At 39.3% G+C, this 17,331-nt stretch overlaps 1 protein-coding gene across 1 annotated transcript in view; it reads left to right on the forward strand.

The window, feature by feature from the left end:
* The window catches only part of CIT (citron rho-interacting serine/threonine kinase), a 75,009-nt gene that overhangs the window by 12,871 nt on the left and 44,807 nt on the right, over positions 1-17,331 (forward strand). The window contains exons 10-16 of the mRNA XM_026075203.1: positions 2,667-2,847; positions 10,043-10,148; positions 11,020-11,163; positions 12,512-12,631; positions 16,158-16,328; positions 16,586-16,645; positions 17,208-17,261. Of these exons, the coding sequence (XP_025930988.1) occupies positions 2,667-2,847; positions 10,043-10,148; positions 11,020-11,163; positions 12,512-12,631; positions 16,158-16,328; positions 16,586-16,645; positions 17,208-17,261 (836 nt within the window). The remainder of the gene's footprint in view (positions 1-2,666; positions 2,848-10,042; positions 10,149-11,019; positions 11,164-12,511; positions 12,632-16,157; positions 16,329-16,585; positions 16,646-17,207; positions 17,262-17,331) is intronic.

A 17,331-nucleotide genomic window follows, 5' to 3' on the forward strand; every position in this document is an offset into this window, starting at 1 on the left:
TGCAGAGTTTGTGGACTGTTAAGTTAGTTATGGACCTTTAGTGAATGCAAGAAAAGAAATGCTTTTTTCTTTATTTTTCAGTCTAGTGTTCACTATTTGTCTTTTTAATGTATTTTTATTAAATAAAATAGCAGTGTAAAAGGCTGTTCTTTAAACTAGTCTCCCTGCAGCCCCAAAATTTTGGTCCGTCTCGCTTTCAGTTGTCCCTTTTCTGCATCCGTTGTTCTGTCATTGAGTGCCTTTGATCTTTTTATGTGCGTGCTGATCTTAGACATATTTAAATTCTATTTTCTTTTATGCATGTAGTTTGACTATGAATTCTTCTTCTTGGTAAGAGGAAAGACTTTCTTTTTAATTGTAGTGGCTTGAGATGACTCTCCTCAGTGCTCGTCAGAGCTTCTTAGCTGCTTGCTGCTGAAAAGTAAGACTCTAGCTCTCTCTTTCTAAGTCGAAGTTACCTATCCAGCTCTGAGGAGTACATAACAGGGTTGTCATACCATTATAAAAAGAGAGGTATGTTGTTTTTGCTACCTCTTTAAGAAAGATTCTAGGCTTCCCCATATGAAGTGAGTAGTTCGCTGCTTTCTCTATTATTTTGCCTCATCAACTCTGTGTGTCTTCAAAGACAATATTAAAAAACCCACAAAAACTCCTTCCTATAAGAAGCTCAAAGTTCTGTCAGCAGAGGTGCTAAACTAAAAAATATTAATTCATTTATTTATCCTGCTCTGCTATAAGTTAACTGTGACTTTGGGGCTACATTTGCATTAAAGATGCTATACCTATGAACTGTATTCTGTTGATTGTATGTTCTTAATCATTAAGAGCATATGAAAGAGTAGCTGGACATTACAATAATATTAAGTGAATTTGTTTTAAAATACAGTTCCTGTAAATAAACTGTATTCCAAAATAATATGTATATAAATGTCAGTATTACATTGGTTCTAAATATACATTATAACCAGTAAAATATCAGAACTTAACCAATGCATGATATTGCCAAAAATTTAAATGCTCTGGAGCCAGTAAGCAAAGCTGCTTAATACAGAACCTTTTTAATTTGTATTTTTTCCCCCATTTATCTCATTTTAATGTACTTGGAATTACTCTATGTGAGCAGCATCTTCTCTGCTTTATGGAATTTCTCCTCTTTTCTCTGCTTGGGAGCAGCGTCAGAATGGCTCCTTGGGGAGCTGCTAACGAAGCATGCATGTGCAGTTTTGATTTGGCAGTTTATACAGACGGATTTTTTTTTTGCCTATTAATGCTGGTCTGGTGGGTAGTTTAAACATGCATTTGTTTAGAGAATTAAGAGTTAAAAAGCAGGCTGTGAAAGGCTTTGGCAACCTAGAGGGAGCTAGCAAGCTCCAGCCCTGACTCATTCTGCCTGTGTCAGTCAGATAAGCATCAGCATCTGTCACGACTGCAGGCAGGTAGGGTTAAACTCGAGCATGCAGAGAGTGAGGAGCAGGGAGCCTGCACTGCAGGGGTTGTAATCGCTGTTCCCCGTTCTTCAGTTCTCATCAGTCCTTCAGCTACAGGAGATCTATACTGGATCCATGGTAACGGTTTTAGCACACTACGCTTCCATCAGCCTGTAACAATGGGCTGGATTCTAGTTGCTGGCTGAAGAGCTGTCTCCAAATCAAAGAGATTAGTAGGTTTGCAATGAGTGAGGACCTGAGTGATGAAATATTAAAAAAAAAAAAAAAATCTGAGAGCGAAAACGTGATTTAACAAAGTAGGAATTGCACAGCAGGCTTTTGCATTCATTCCTTTTACACACGTAGCCAAGCCAGCAGGTAACTGGGGTACTGCACATCATTGAGAAGATCTTGTCCTTTTGTTGGTTAATTAAATTGAAGCTAAGGTTCGAAAATTAGCTGAAACTAAACAACTGCTTAACAAGTTAAGATGTACCAATTTAGAAATTACAGTAAGAAATACATTATAATTCCTGCTGTTTATACCTCTCTTCAGAGCTGATTGTATCAGAGCCAGACTGCAGTGGTGTCCCAACAAGAGTTCCAGATCTTCAGCAAGCTCTTTTGGAGAAATAAAATCTTACTGATCTTTCTTCCCCTCCTAAAGACCAGTTAGCATTCAGTATCTATAGTTTATTAAAATCTTCCAGGAGAAAGACCAGTCTGTTGTTGATTAGGAGCCCATACTGAGGACATTCTAGGTGGTATGAAAAGGTAGATATTATCTCTTAGCTAACTAGTAAAGCATCAGGCTACATTCTCCTGTGGTGTCTTACTTCACTAACTGGATAGGTTGGAGACATCTTTCTTTTTCTAGATGATTCACAACTGAATTACCTTTAGGTGTAGTACAGTAATAATTTTCTTAGCCTGGTGCTTTGATTTGATTCAATGTATCTGTGCTTATAAAAAAAATCACCAATCCCAAACACCCCAGCCTAAAACCCAGTTTAATCAGTGTGGGAGACATTCTGCCTGCAGAGTGGTAGCCATGTTGGTAGCTTAAGGGTTAATCTCTTGTTGCTGTAATACGATTTGAGAGCAGCAGCTTGGTCTGCTTGTGTTAGCAAGATTAAAAGCAGGAGCTGCAGTGCCATTGCAAGCACTGAATGAGTGGGACTGTTGCAGAGTGAACGGTAGCTGAATTTTGTCTTTTCTCCTTGCTTTTTTTTTAACCAGCTCCTCCCCCCTTCGTTCCTACTCTCAAGTCTGATGATGACACCTCAAATTTTGATGAACCAGAGAAGAATTCGCGGGTTTTATCCTCTACGCGCCAGTTGAACCCAGCAGGCTTCTCGGGTGAAGATTTGCCATTTGTGGGGTATTCATTCATCAAGACACTGGGGATCCTCAGATCAGAGTAAGTAGGAATTATTGCTTAGGTGAATAGGACCATTGGAAAAATATGAAGATTTGTTACAGTGAGGATGGTGCATGGCGGGGAAAAGCTATTTTAACTGGCCTGCACTCTGCTTTCGGGAAGCTGCCAGATTCAGGCTTTATCTGTTGCTGCTGTTGCTTGTGCATATCCTACCGTTCTGTGATTATTTCTGGGATGATGGGGAGGGAAGCGAATTGAAGGACTGATTCTGAAGCAGTTATTTTTAAGGTCGTTGTTCAAATACTTTGAATTAGTTGTTGCTGTTAACCAGGGAGCAGTAGGTGGTTGCATGTCTGGTATTGCCGATCTCTGAAAGAAGAAAAATCCTAAGGAGTTCAGAGATGGAAAATGTTTGTGGGGGTTATTTTATTGGGTTAAAGATTGGGCACCACAGTGCTGGGGTGTACAAGGTTGAATCAGTAATCCACAGAGATGGAGCTCTACTAATCTGGGAATATGTGGTGATGGGTCAGTGAACCAGAGAAGAAGCTTCACGGAGCTGACAGGGATTACTTTTGGTCAAGTTAAATCTGAAGACTGGACATTGCTGTATTATGTGTTAGGAGACTGGAGAGTCAGATGAAGTATGCAGGGTGTGTGTTTGTCGGGAGAGGTGATGATCTAGAAAAACTGGTTTTCATGTGGAAGAAAACATGACTTCGGAGAGAATGGAGTCAGGAAGAATATAAATAGTATGGTATAAACCATTTGGTGTGGTGGGTGGTTAGTTCCTGATGATAGAGCTAATGAAAAAGTATCAGTGCAGCACATTAAGTTGAGAAGTCCTTACCTCAGTATCATGAGACCTCCCAGGAATGCAATGGCTTTAGCTGGGTTAGTGACTCAATGCACTGAGGTGCTGTGTTTTAGTGTCAGCTGTCTTTCATTGCTGCTAGTTAGTTCCCATAAGGGACTTCATTGTCAGTCTATCTTAATCAAGTTTTCATTTTTCTGTCATATTGATGATAGTTGCTCTACAGGAATTGTGCAACCAAATCGGGTGATACTGTTGACATCTTTGATCTTGCCCACACCATGAATCAAGGTTATATGATGGTTATGCCAGTAATAAAAAGGGAGCCTCTGATTGTCCCTCCTTAGTAGATTTGCTTTAATGACAAGGGAGAGGGCATATCAACCAAAAAAGTATTGTTTTGGTGAAATAATCTAATACTGTCAGCAAAATCAGACAAATGGAATGTTATATCTGTAGATACTTAAAGTCTATCTTGAATTATAAGTGAAATAACTTATGGTGTTACCTTTTTTGCCTGGGGAGCTATCATCCATCTATCAAGACTGGATGACCATTTGTGTAACAGTCAGAAGCAGCTCAACAGTGAATGTAGATATACTGGTAAAGATGTATATGTAATAGGGACCCAGGACTGGAACTGAAGAGGAGCTGGAGGTAAAGTCTCAGGAACAGTAGTGTAACTGTGCTGGGGGGTGAAGGCTGAACAGTCATACAGATGTAGCAGATTGACTGGCATGCTTTCTTAGCGGAGCTGGTATTAAAGATGTGCATTGAAGTTATATTTGGATTTTGGTAATAGCTGAGTAGGGGTACAGCAAAAGAATATAGAGATTAATGTATTCTGGAGGAATTTTGTTCTGCTTCCTATGGCCTGGTCTTTCTTGTGCTGGAATATAATGACATCATGTACTTAATTTTTCCCTCAAAATAATTTTAATATGAGAAGATTTTAGTGAATTCTCTTTTTGAACAGATCTCAATAAATGCAATTTTATATTTTTAGAAGAAAATACTTGCATTTTCTTCGAAGAAGGCTATTTAAATATGGCAAAGCGTGTACAGGGGCTTGAAAATATCTGTATTTAAACTAATGCAGAGACTAGTTTATTCTCAAAATCACTGCAACATTGGGATGTAAAGATAACTTCTTATTTATAAAATATCTATTGTGTGGTATATGTTTTACTGAACAGATTAAGTACTGTTTCTGCCCAAGTTGGCATAAATACCAAATTCTAGATGAGTGAGAGAGCAGTAAATGGGGATGGTCTTAAAAAATCTGTTGTGAATCTTGGGATCCCTTCTCTGCAAAGACCTAAGTCGTCGAGTTTATCAGTGCAGAATTTTTCTTCTTAAAACCTTTCCCCCGAAAGTCTAACCCTTATGGTTGCTAAGTGATGCAGATCTGTTTTCCTGTGTCTGCAGCATGATAGCTCTAATGCCTCTACTGCTGCTCACAGTTAGGCCAGGCAACTGCAGCGTGCCATTAACAAGGTCCTTGAAACTTTCATTGCTTTTATTTTGTGAGGTCTGTCAAGGTTTGAAGTTTAGGGTTATGCTCTTGCCCCTCTTCGCTGGACAGTAAGAAGCAATAGTAGAGCTAGGCATTTGAATTACTTTAGGGAAAGGACAGTTCAAAAAAAATTGGACAGAAGGATGGTAAAATAAGTTCTCTTTTTTTTCTTCATTCTCCTTTTTCTCCTAACGTCTTACGATTGGAAGGGTTCATCTAAGTCATTTAGACCAGTTGCCAGAAATTATATAGTAGGTGTGTAGTAGAGAAGAGTCCATAGAGTGCGTGTTCTATATGTTGTCACATACCATGAGTTTGGGGAAGAATTTGTGGCCCTATAGCAAATTTAAGGTCTAACAAAAGAGCAAAAGGCACGACAATAACGTGTTGTAGGAAGCAATCAGGAGAAATCAAGGGCATTGCTTATGTCATAGGTTTCTGTACTAGCAGAGTGTTTGTTAAATAAGTCGCCTATATGATTCTAGGAAGTGGGATCGTGCTGCGGAGAAGGACCAACTCCTCCTCCCACAATGGCCTCTCAGTTCTTGACTTGGGGGAGAGAAACCTTTCTGCCCGCAAATCTGCCTGCTGGTTTGGCCCTGAGTTTACACTCAGAGTGTGACAAGATAACAGGCAGTGGAGAGTTTAATTCCGTTAAAAGCCAGCCCCACCTTACTTCCTGCCCCTAACTGTGGCTGTTCTCCAGTGCTTAAGAGAAGTGAGAAAAATCCTTTGATGCCAGAATTGTGCATCAAGTGGTGAAAGTAAATTATTCTTGACCCTTGCAGATGACTAGCAGAAGCCCTAAGGCTTAAGATAAATGCCAGATTAAAAAAAATATATATTTGTGATTATTTGTGCCTGTCTTTCCCCTCGCTTGGATGGGAGAAAGAAGCTGAAGGAGCCTGACTACCTATGGAACAAAAAGTAGGTTAATAAAAAATACATGCTACACCAGAATCTGTAGATGTTCTTATCACCTCACAGGTGAGATTAGCAGTGGGGCCAGTACCTTATCTCGGTTGCTGATGTGGGTTTTTATTTTTTACAATTATCTTCTAGAGTATAATAAATTTAAACCCAGCAGTTCTTGAATTGTGGTCTTTAAGGCCGCAGTAAGGAGTCCAAGTCTTTTTTTGTGGGCTCATGAGAAGTGGTATTTTTCAGGGTTTTGAAATTAAAATTTGATGTGGATTCATGATTGTCATTATGAAATCCTGAATTAAAATGGGGCATTCTTCCAAAAAAATGTTAAAACTACTGATTTAGTCCAACAGTTCGTAGGGTTCTGGTAAGCTCTTTCGCCAAAGATAGATTAAAGAGGAAACAGAGGACAAGCGTACCAAAAATATGCTTTGCTTCAGCTAGCTCTATTCACAGATTGTTGGTATCACTGTTTGTTTTGGGTTGTTTTTTTTAGGCCTGAGCAAGCATTTACGAGGGGGCGGAAGGTACAGATGAGTATAATGCTAAAAAGAATAGAGCATGAGGGAYGGGGGATGAGATTAGAGGCATGTTGTGAGGGGGCCAGGATTAGGACAGATGGTGTCGATCGCTAGGAGAAGGAAGAAGCGCAGGTGAGTTGGGGGTTTCTGAGAGTGGCAGGAGAGGATGGAGAAGGAAGGGAAGAGGTGTGATGTACAAGTGAGGTTAGGTACCATACCCCAGCATCATCCTGTAGTTTTCCCTATACCAACTTTTTTTTCTTCTCAATAATGGTAAGACTGGAGGAGCTTTTTACACAGCCAGCACCATTTGATAGTTCCACTGGATGAGGCTGGTGCTGAAATAGCTGTGAAATCACTAGATAACCAGCTATAACTTTAACTTGCTTATTAGTCATGCAGGCAATGCTGCTCTTGAAAATAAATTGGCACAGCTAGTGCTGTCAGTACGTGGTATACTGTAGACTTGACTTTGACGTTGGGTTTTTTTTTTCACCTTTTGTTGCAATTTTCTTGTTGATGTACGTTGGTTACCTTTTGTTGATCTTTTTTGTTTCCTCCACGCTTCAGAAATAGCAGAAACTGCCCCGCTGTGCTGCGAGAGTTGACTCAGATGTAGCAGTTAATTAACCGAAACATTTGGAGATGGTACCAGCCTGAACAGTAGCTTTGCGGCATAGCTTTGGATGTCAGATTGGATATGTTTGATTTCTGAGGTGACGCTGACTGAGGACAAAAATACCAGCGTCCCAGCAATGTGGCTATTTTCCACCTTGTCACAGCCTCTTGGGAGCCTGTGCCACCATGACAAGGCTTAGTAGATTAGTTGGTATCCCATTTCTCTTGATGTCCTCTCTGCCCCCTTCCTGATAGCTGGAAGGTGGTAGGGACGTTTATGAAGTTGTTCTAAGATGATTTGTACAGAGGAATGAATTAGTGGGAAAAGATGTCACTTAAAACCTGTGTCCAGTGCAAGCAGACATCAGCTTCGTTTGGGGATAAGACGTACTGCTTCCATGCCAGGAAGAAGGTCATGGCACCAGGACATACATTTTTAAGGTGTTTCTTCCTGGCTTTGGATCAGGGATGAAGAAGAAAGATCGTAGTTCTAGTCTGTATCCTTCACTTTCCTTTCAAAGCTGACACCAGCCCTGAGGAGCAGCTCCCTCTAGAGCCAGCTGCTGAAATTCAAACTTCGGTCCAGGCAAGGCTCTTGCGCTCTGTCCCGTCGCATCCCGTCCCGTCGCATCCCGTCCCGTCGCATCCCGTCCCGCCTGCCTGAGCCAGCGGCCTGTGCTGCGCTGGCGCCCGCTTGCCGGAATCCTGTGCTGCAGTGCCTGGGAATGGTTCAGCTGCCTTCCAGGGGAAAGCTTTGAATTGCAAAATGGTGCCTGCAGTATTACGCTCTGACTCTTTTAATAGCAAATAAAATAGATAAGCAAAATTAAAAAAAAAAGGGGGGGCCTTTAGGGAGGTGAAACAGAAGCAGGAAATAAAAACCAGTTTGATAAGAACTAGCTAGAATTTTCTTTGGTAATGCCTCAGATTTGAACGGAATAAAAATTATGAATTGTTATGAAACTATAATTCTTTAAAAAGAATTGCTTTAGCCAGTACAATTCAGTGCTGTAAAGCTAATTTTTTAATACCAAAAGATTTTCAGACTTATCAGTACACATTTGCAGCTATTTACATATGTTTGAATTACATTTTTAAGCAGATTCCTTAGTGTCTTTTTTAGTTAATGTGAGCTTTAATTTGTATTTTTAGACTGCTTTTCTCAACTATTCATTTTTAGCCGTGTTTGTACACCCAGCTGTTATGGGATTTAATATGCATCTTTCTCAGATGGTTGTCTTTTCTATGTAGGAGTGTAGTCATGCTTTATAAATTGATTTTTAAATATGATAATATGGACTGGATTGATTGGACCAGAAATAGAGGAATGCTTAACAAAAGCATTCACTTTTAAGATTTATTTTTTATTAAGTCCCGATCATATCTGGATCATTGAAACACAGGATTCATTTTTCTAAGTTTTTCCATGTTAGGTTTCTCAGAAAATGATTAATAGACCTTTCAAGGCAGAATTGGTGGATTTTGCTCTACTTGTGTGTTAACATCAAAACTATATTTCCTAATGGCTGCCTAAGGTGGTGGTACTTAGGATCTGTTTTGATACATGTATGTTGCTGCAGCAGTTTCATAAAAATCCATTTTTTTGTGTGTGTGTGACTATCTTGCATATATATTCGGATTTAGGAGTAGATTTTTTCCCAGAAAATGGTGGTGATAGAATCAAACTTTTCTTGGTGTTAAGAAGAGACTGTGCTGCTGCGTGTGGGTGTATGGCTATATGCAGAGAGCTGCTCGAAGCTCATTTTTCTCCATGGGGATAACTGGCTGCATACCAAACTGTGGCCAGGAGAATCAGAAAGCATTGTGTGGGCAGACTGCATGATCTTTTATTAGCACCTTCATTGTACTTATGCATTTTCAACTATCAGTTAACACTGGTTCCATCATTAACTGCTTAAATATCTAGTTTGAATCATTTTATGCAAGGGAGAATGTGATTTTTAAAATTATATTTTGATGCATATACTTAATTATTTTTGATCGAAGATTACATATTTAAGACTGCAAACATTATAAATATGCTTCAAAGCATTGAGTGGCTTCTTATCCTTTTCTAGAATGAATTTTGACTAACAGAAATGGTAAACTTTTTAGATGTAGAGACCCAATTAGACAGAAAGCTTAAGAAATTGTAAATATTTTCCTCAGTTTTCTGGAATCCAACTGCACTGAATAGTGCAGTTAAGTAATTCTTTTCATGAGACACAACTTGTAAGTGCAGCTCTGAAGTTCTGCAATGTGACTAATCATATTGATGTTGATGGAGCTCGTGGGATCATCTGAGTTGGGTTGGGAAAGTTTCAGTTCAGTTTTGAATCACAGAAGGTAACTAAGGAAATGACATTCTTCTTTCTGCAGTGGAGATTATTACATGCTGAAAATGTTGGTGCTTTTGTACTTTGTTTGATTATAGTTTTAGAATCTATTTAACAATAAGGTACAGTAAATAAGAAAGTCTTTGAAAACTTATCTTTCCAAATGGTTAAAATGACTTTATGCTCTGTTTTTGTTACACTTATAAATCTGTACAAGAGTTATGCAGAAATGTTCCCGTGGTTTATTGTTTTCTACTCTGACATAAAAATCATTGATGAAAAATACTAATATTGTAACTAGAAGTGCTTATGTGTTGTTTAATAATGACATAGTGTCATCAGGTTTTATAGTATGTTTGGTCCGACATGATACCTGTTAGATTGTGGTTGCTGCACCTTTCTTTTATCCTAGTACAAGTGCCCAATGACTTTACCAAGGCGGCACAAGTGCTGATTTCTGTACCTTTTGCCTATATTTATGTGCTGTTTGGCTTTGCTCTTTTAGATCTGTTTTTTCAAGTTTGGACTCTCCAGCCAAGGTCAGCTCCATGGAAAAGAAACTTCTTCTCAAGAGCAAAGAACTCCAAGACGCCCAGGACAAGTGTCACAAGGTATTTATTTATGCGATTGGCCATCTCCATTGCACCAGGAATCTACAACCACTGTATGTCAAGGAATCTGTCAGATGCTGCTGATCATCCAGATTCGTGGTGGGCAAAGTGCTTTTCCTTCAGTGAGGTGGCTTCCTGTCCAGTACAAAGGGAGATGAATTTAGGCCATGCTGTTGCTCTAGATACTTTTATCTTAACAAGAAGTGGCTCTGGATTTTAAACAGTCCTTTTCTCAGCATGACACAGACGACCGCTTCTTCCTGCAGGCCGTGCCTCCTCTTCATCAGTCGCACAATTACAGCAATTCTATTCTGAGATTCTCTTCTTAATTCATCAGCTTCTACTTATGTAACTGTTGTCACATCACTGGTTATGGTGAACATCCTATAACAGTTGCTGTGTTCGAATAAAGGGAACCCAGTGGAGTCTTTTAAAACTCACTGCTTGTTTGAGACTTTTATGAGAGTTCAATTACTTTTCTCCCTTCTCTGTTCTGGATTTGACCATTTGCTCCTGACAAGGAGATGGGGGGGAACCATCTTCTGGTGCAACATGGATTTGGGATAAGGTTAAAGTGACCCATCTCTGCAAATCAGGTGAAAAATGATTGTGGCTTCTTTGCTAACTGGGGTTCGAAGAGTGACTGAATATGAACAAGCAGCTTGAATGAATGGGGTGACTTAGACTTACTACTTGTCCTTGAGAAGAACTGTGCATTCCTGGAGCAGAGACAATGGTATCGGAATTTAAACACCATTTGGAAAAATATAGCTAGGAGTCTCTTGGAGACAAATTCCTCACAGAGGTCTGAAAGTAGCAGTTAACAAGGCCTTTTGAAGCCCTCTTTATAACCTCTTGATATTTATTGCAGATGGAGCAGGAAATGACGCGGTTGCACCGGAGAGTGTCAGAGGTGGAGGCTGTACTTAGCCAAAAGGAGGTGGAACTGAAAGCCTCTGAGACCCAGCGATCCCTCCTGGAGCAGGACCTGGCCACCTATATCACAGAATGCAGTGTGAGCCTTTACACTAGTCCCTTTTCTTCTGAAGGCCTGAAGTCTGGTGGTCTTTGGCTTTCTTTTCCATCATGATTTCAGTGGGGTGCTTGATGGAGAGAATATACGAGAAGACATCTATTGAAAATGGAGCACTAAATTGTTTGCAGAATACTGTAAAGGCTTGTTTGATAGTTTTACTTAAACTTTGTTTCAGTGCTGTGTGCTTAGAACATCATATAGGAATAACTACTGTTCTGGTCTTGCTGAAGTTATCTGCAATTCTTGTCCTACCAACTGTGCTAGAACATGCTTGGGTTTGACTTCTTCCAAGTTGCTTAGCCAGAGAAGGATGAGGCCTAATCAGTAGCTAGAGGGAAATTTTCAAGTCAAGTAAGATGAAACAATGCTGTTGCCTCAGTCTGTGGTATTCTGAGTTCAGGCTGATCCAGTTTCCCAGCATAATGGCAGGGGTGATGCTAGGACAGCTGCTGTTTTTCAGATAGAATATAAAAATGTGACCCTAAAGCTACGTCTTTAGAGGTCATTTACCATTTTTCAGGGAGTAGGAATGTTTGCCGTTGTCTTGGCAAGATTCCGGTGAGGGTATTTTCATTCTAGCTAATAGTCTCTGTATTCGCAGTTGGGTATATTGCTGTTTCCCCTTTCCTACCAAGAACAAAAATCCAGATACTACTCTGTTTAAGAGAATTGAGAAGCATTCCTAATGGGTATGTGTGTTGGGAGATACAGCTTGAAACTAGGCTGAGTGATTTTCCCATACCAGAATCTACTAGGTAAATAAGTAAACTAACTGTATCTTTTGGGGGAAGAATGATACAGAATTGTACATTGATAGAAGGACTGCTGATCTGTCTTGAAATGTGCAGGCAGAGGATGCGGTGAGATCCTGAAGCAGTTCTTCTGCCCTTTTAAAAAGTTTTAACGATGATTAAAGGATTTAACTCACTTGAACAGCAACAAGAAAAATGAACAGGATTGTTAGTTACATGAAGTTGGAGGATTGTGTCTAGATTGTGAATTAATTGTGCTAGATAAAAGATAGATAAATGCTGTCAATAATGGATGTCTTTTGTAATCTGTGTTTGGTTGTAGTCTCCAAATTTGATGTGAGGAAGTAGAGATTTGAACTAAGATCTCAGTGTAGCAGATGATGGTTTGTAAAATGGACTGCTTCTATCCAGATGGAAGAAGCTCTCGCCATGAATTTTTCAGGGTTTCACCACTGGTGCCTCAATTTTTGATGCCTTACAATATTCAAGGAGGAGTTTCCATAGCTAAAGATCTTTATTATGCAGCCATCTACAAAGCTAAAGACTCTGTGTATTGAACACTTTGCTTTCTGCAGAGCTTAAAGCGAAGCCTGGAGCAGGCACGGATGGAGGTGTCTCAGGAAGATGATAAGGCACTACAGCTACTTCATGATATCAGAGAACAGAGCCGAAAACTGCAAGAGATCAAAGAACAGGTATACCTGCTTCTTTGGGGAGCAGGGGGGCTCTGTTGCCAGGATTGCATTTTATGTTGGTGGGCTATGATGACTCTCAATCTGTGTTTTCATGTGGTTTCTTAAACAAAATGAGAAGAGACAAAATGACACTTCTGTGTATACTGCAAGTAATTACAAACTCCAAACCTAAAATTTTTCTTTTCCTGGTCATGAAGGTACTTTGTCTATAAAGCCAACTTAGGAGAAGGCTGCAATACTTTAGTAATATGCTGCATTAGAAAAAACTATCCATTGTAAATGGTCAAGCTAAACAGATTTAACTACGGTTAACTTTCATTGCACATTCACGAATCTTTACCTGCAAGAGAACTGAGCTAGCCTTAATTTTGTTTTTTTCTTATCTGACCATTTAAAATGTTCAGTAGTCTTTCAAAATAGAATCTGTGGTGCCTAACTGTTCTTTCCCTGAGTTAATATCCTTGTGAAGTAGATGTTCATAATTTTTTTCCCACCAGAAGAATGTTGAGAATTCATTAATCCATAGAGGTCAGAAGGAAAAAAATGTCAAAATTAAATGAAAATATGGTGACAAATGTGGACACTTCTAGGATTAAAAATAGTCTGCAAGACAGAATCCATTCAGTTTTGTGGATTAATAGCAACACATTATATTGAGAAAAAGAAATTGAAATTTGCTATGGAGTTTAAACAATTCTTTRCAATTATCTGCTGTTTTTCATCTTCAAAGCGCTTTACAAACATTGACTGACTAATCTCATGGTGTTTGAGACAAGGAAGCCCAGAAACCTTGGTACTAATTCTCAAGACATGAGCAGCTCTTATGTAAAAAGTAATGAAATGCAAAAACAACCCTCTGGATGTAGCAGGCCTCCATAGACATCTACAGCATTCTTTTGGATGGTTGTTTTATGTAATGCAAGGGATCTAAAGCTCGTTAGACTGGGGTCTAATGCTTCATTAGCAAAGTTGCTTTAAATATTGAAGTGTGGAACACTTTTGGTGACAATAAATACGAACAGATTCTTAAAATGTACAGACTCATTCGGCAGAGGAGAAGTAGTGCAAGTAATTTTTATTCAAAGTGCACGAGGGTAAATACTGGAATCTTTTAACTCTGCTTAAGATTCATGCTATTAAAGTGCTGCTTAGGTCAGCAGATAGATCTGGAATATGCAGTAGATTTTCATATCTGGGGGTGTTCTTGCATGTCTGAAATCCATGTGCTGGAACGCTGCATCAAACATGCTGGGACAGTTGTGCTGACTCATAGCAGCAGGTGGACCTTAGCCAGAAAAAACTTGGATCATTATTTTTTATGGCAGAGGGCACGGGGAGGTGAGGTGGAAGTGTCCCTTAGAGTTTTGCTGTTGAATAGCCAAAGCTTGAGAGAGAACCAGTTACGTTAACTGCAAATCAGAGTTCCAAAACAATAATTAAACATTTGATATTTTCAGGGTAGGACTGCAGGTTTAACTTGTGCTGGGGTGCTTGAATAGCAGAGAGTGGGTTTTTTTGTTGTTGTTGTTTTTTTTTCTTAACATGGGTTCTGGTCAATAGGTGGTAAAGACCATATGAATGGATTAACTTGCAACAAGTCTGGATCTTTATATTTTTAAAAAGGCCTGTTCATTCGTATGCAGCTGCCCTGATGTCACTTGCTTCAGGTATATGCCCTGACCAAGCCATTAATACATCTGTGCTTAAATACATCTAGTTTTTAAACTATGTTTTTAAACTATGACCAACTTTTGCTTCTGATTATCTGTGTTCATTTACCCATTTGAGGTGTATTAAGTTTAATATGCAAGAGGGAGTGTTCTTTGTCTGTTTGAACGATGTGGCCTGTTGCTCTGACCTGATCGTGAGATTTGTTCAAGGATAGTCTTGAAAACGTGAAGAAACAAGAAAAACTGATCTAATACTAATTATCTCCTCTTCTTCCCTCTTTCCTCCCTCCCCATTTTCCTCTCTCTCCAAAATACTCATTTTCACACTAGCAACTGAAGTCATGTTTGTAATTCTTGATCAAGTGTTTGCTGATAAAAGAGTTAAGTGTTGTGGAAGAGTCTTCACAAATGATGATTTCTGAGCAGAACATGTATTCCTTCAAACCGTTCTGCCTTTTTCTTCACAGATGTGATTGTGTGAAAGGATTATTTATTGCTGACTTAATATAAAAGGCTGCAGTTCCTTCCAGCATGAAAATAAGCTCACCCATAGAGAGACTGGCTGRAAAGAGTGAGGTTCCCAGTCTGCCTTATGAACTGGAGAATCRCTGTGGGGAGTATGAACCAAAGAGCCACTGTGCCTTAGCCTCAGCGATGGGTAGGAAAGCAGTCTGTTAAAGGTCCATCATCTTCAAAAAGCAGCGTAAGCTTTTCATGTTGCTAGAGAATCACTGGATGACATTAGGTGCAGTATTCCTGGGATCACTTGTCAAAGGGCAGCTGGCTGGCTGTCAGGGGTGATGACAAACTTGAGTTTGTCATGAGACAGAAGAGTTACACTTTTAAATATGTGGGGGTAGTCAGGAGTATCATAAGATACTAACATGGTGAGAAAGGTGGACCTGCTACCCCTCCCTGTCCTAGCCCTTGATGTACATATTTTCTACTTGTTCTTTGCTTCATAAAAAATACTTTTTTTCTGTTTAAAGTAATTTTATGAAAAGAAAATATACTTACAGGGCTTATTAAATGCTAAATAATCATAATTTAATTCTGTTTTTCTAATGAAGATAAGAGAAGCAATCTCATGAGTCAGTCTCAGCTTGAATAACCAATCTCCTTGATATCTTCAGTTCAAATCTTCTCTCTCCCACCCCCCCCCCACCTTCCCCATCCAAATCTCTTATCTTTCTAATGTCCTGGATGGGGAATCATCATTTCTGCCTATGTAGACAAATATCTTCTATAGGAAACATGCTTTTTAGACAGTTCTTCTAGGTTAATGTTTGATATTATGTTGTCTTCCCTGCAGAGTACTATGTTCTTTTTTTGCTTTTTTAACTCTGTCAGGAGAAAACAACCGATGGCTAAAAGCCATAGTGTGCTCTCCCCTCCCTCTCCTTCTTTCCTTTTACTCCAACTGTGCAGATCTGTGGTAATTCTCATATTATCAGCCTGAGAAAATATATATTGAGGAAGCAGCTGGGAATTTAGTAGAGGCATCAACTCAAAAGCATATTTGTGTTTTAGAAATAAGAACATGTAAGTAATTTTTATCATTTGTATCTAGACGTATGTGTGTGTTTCTGCAGTGAAGCCATTCTCAAAAAATCAATGCTTTGACTATATTGTATGTCTTTTAGGAGGTATTGACTTGAAAATGGCAAAAATCAAACCAGAATACTGTGGATATGTGGTGTTTTTTTTGGTCATCATTTTATTTTGTACTTTACTGTTCTTCTACATGTTCTTACTTTGTGCCTCTTGCCCACAATCAGTATTCTGGTATCTGCTGCTCCATGTGTTTCCCCTCTTGCCTCTAAATGTAATATCCTTCCCTTCCGCCACAACCGCAGGAATATCAAGCTCAAGTAGAAGAAATGAGGCTGATGATGAATCAATTAGAAGAGGATCTTATTTCGGCTCGCAGGCGTAGTGATCTTTATGAATCGGAGTTGAGAGAGTCCCGGCTGGCAGCTGAAGAATTCAAACGTAAAGCTACTGAAAGTCACAACAAACTGCAAAAGGTAGTTTAGGCTTCATGGGAGAGGGAGCTTATGCTTGAATTTCTAGCGCTGTTTTACACACGCACGAGTTGTGTGCGAGTCCTCCGAAGATGCGTGTGCCTTGTACAACTAATGCAAAACGGCTCTAAATTGTACACTCCAAATGACTTAATTTGTACTTTGTGGAACTGCTTGTGTTACGACCGCATGGGGTGGTGATTGAATACAAGTGCAGCATACTAAAACTTTTCCTGAGAGTTATGTATTTTTTATTTAAGTTACAGGCTAAAGATCAAGGAAAAACTGAAGCAGGAGAGTTGTATTCCAAGTTGGAGAAGGTATGCTACTTTAATGTCCTCGAGCCTGCTTCCTGAGTCTTTTGTATTATGGGCAGAAGCCAAGAGTGACTTTGGCTAGTCAGTGGCATGCATACCTTGGCATCCCTTTTTTTCTGTGTGTGTGTTTTTCTCTGTGGGATTCACTGTTCTTTCTGATTTGATTTAAAGCTCTGTCTGACAATGCTGTTCACAGTGATTGTGTTCAGAAGCTGGACACAGGCCGAGCCGTTATATGTAATTTGTGTTTGGAGTTAGGTTAGTAATACATAACAGTTTTCTTTATGAATAAAGAATAGCAAATGAAAAACAGAAAGAATTCTGAATATTGCTCTGTCATGCTGGGAAGTCTGCTTGGTGACCAAAACATAAAAAGTTAGTAAAATGGGAGCAGATTTTCACTTTTTTGTGGATTGGAATTTATAGGGAGAAACTTGGAATTTATAGTGAGAAACAAAGATTATGAGAAGTGAATTAAAATAAATACAGTATCATAAGTACAGAGGATTTTTTTTCCTTTTGGGTTTTACCATTCTTTTTTCCCCATCTTTCTATTTAACTATAGATCAATACAGAGCAGCAGGCCAAAATCCAGGAGCTGCAGGAGAAGCTGACAAAGGTAATGTCTGAGTGGTGAAAATGAATTTTCCACAAGATTTTCCAGTGAAACCTTAATGCAGGGAAGGGAT

The sequence above is a fragment of the Apteryx rowi genome, unplaced genomic scaffold (genome assembly GCF_003343035.1).
Source record: "Apteryx rowi isolate R43461 unplaced genomic scaffold, aptRow1 scaffold_40, whole genome shotgun sequence".
Taxonomy (NCBI): Eukaryota; Metazoa; Chordata; class Aves; order Apterygiformes; family Apterygidae; genus Apteryx; species Apteryx rowi.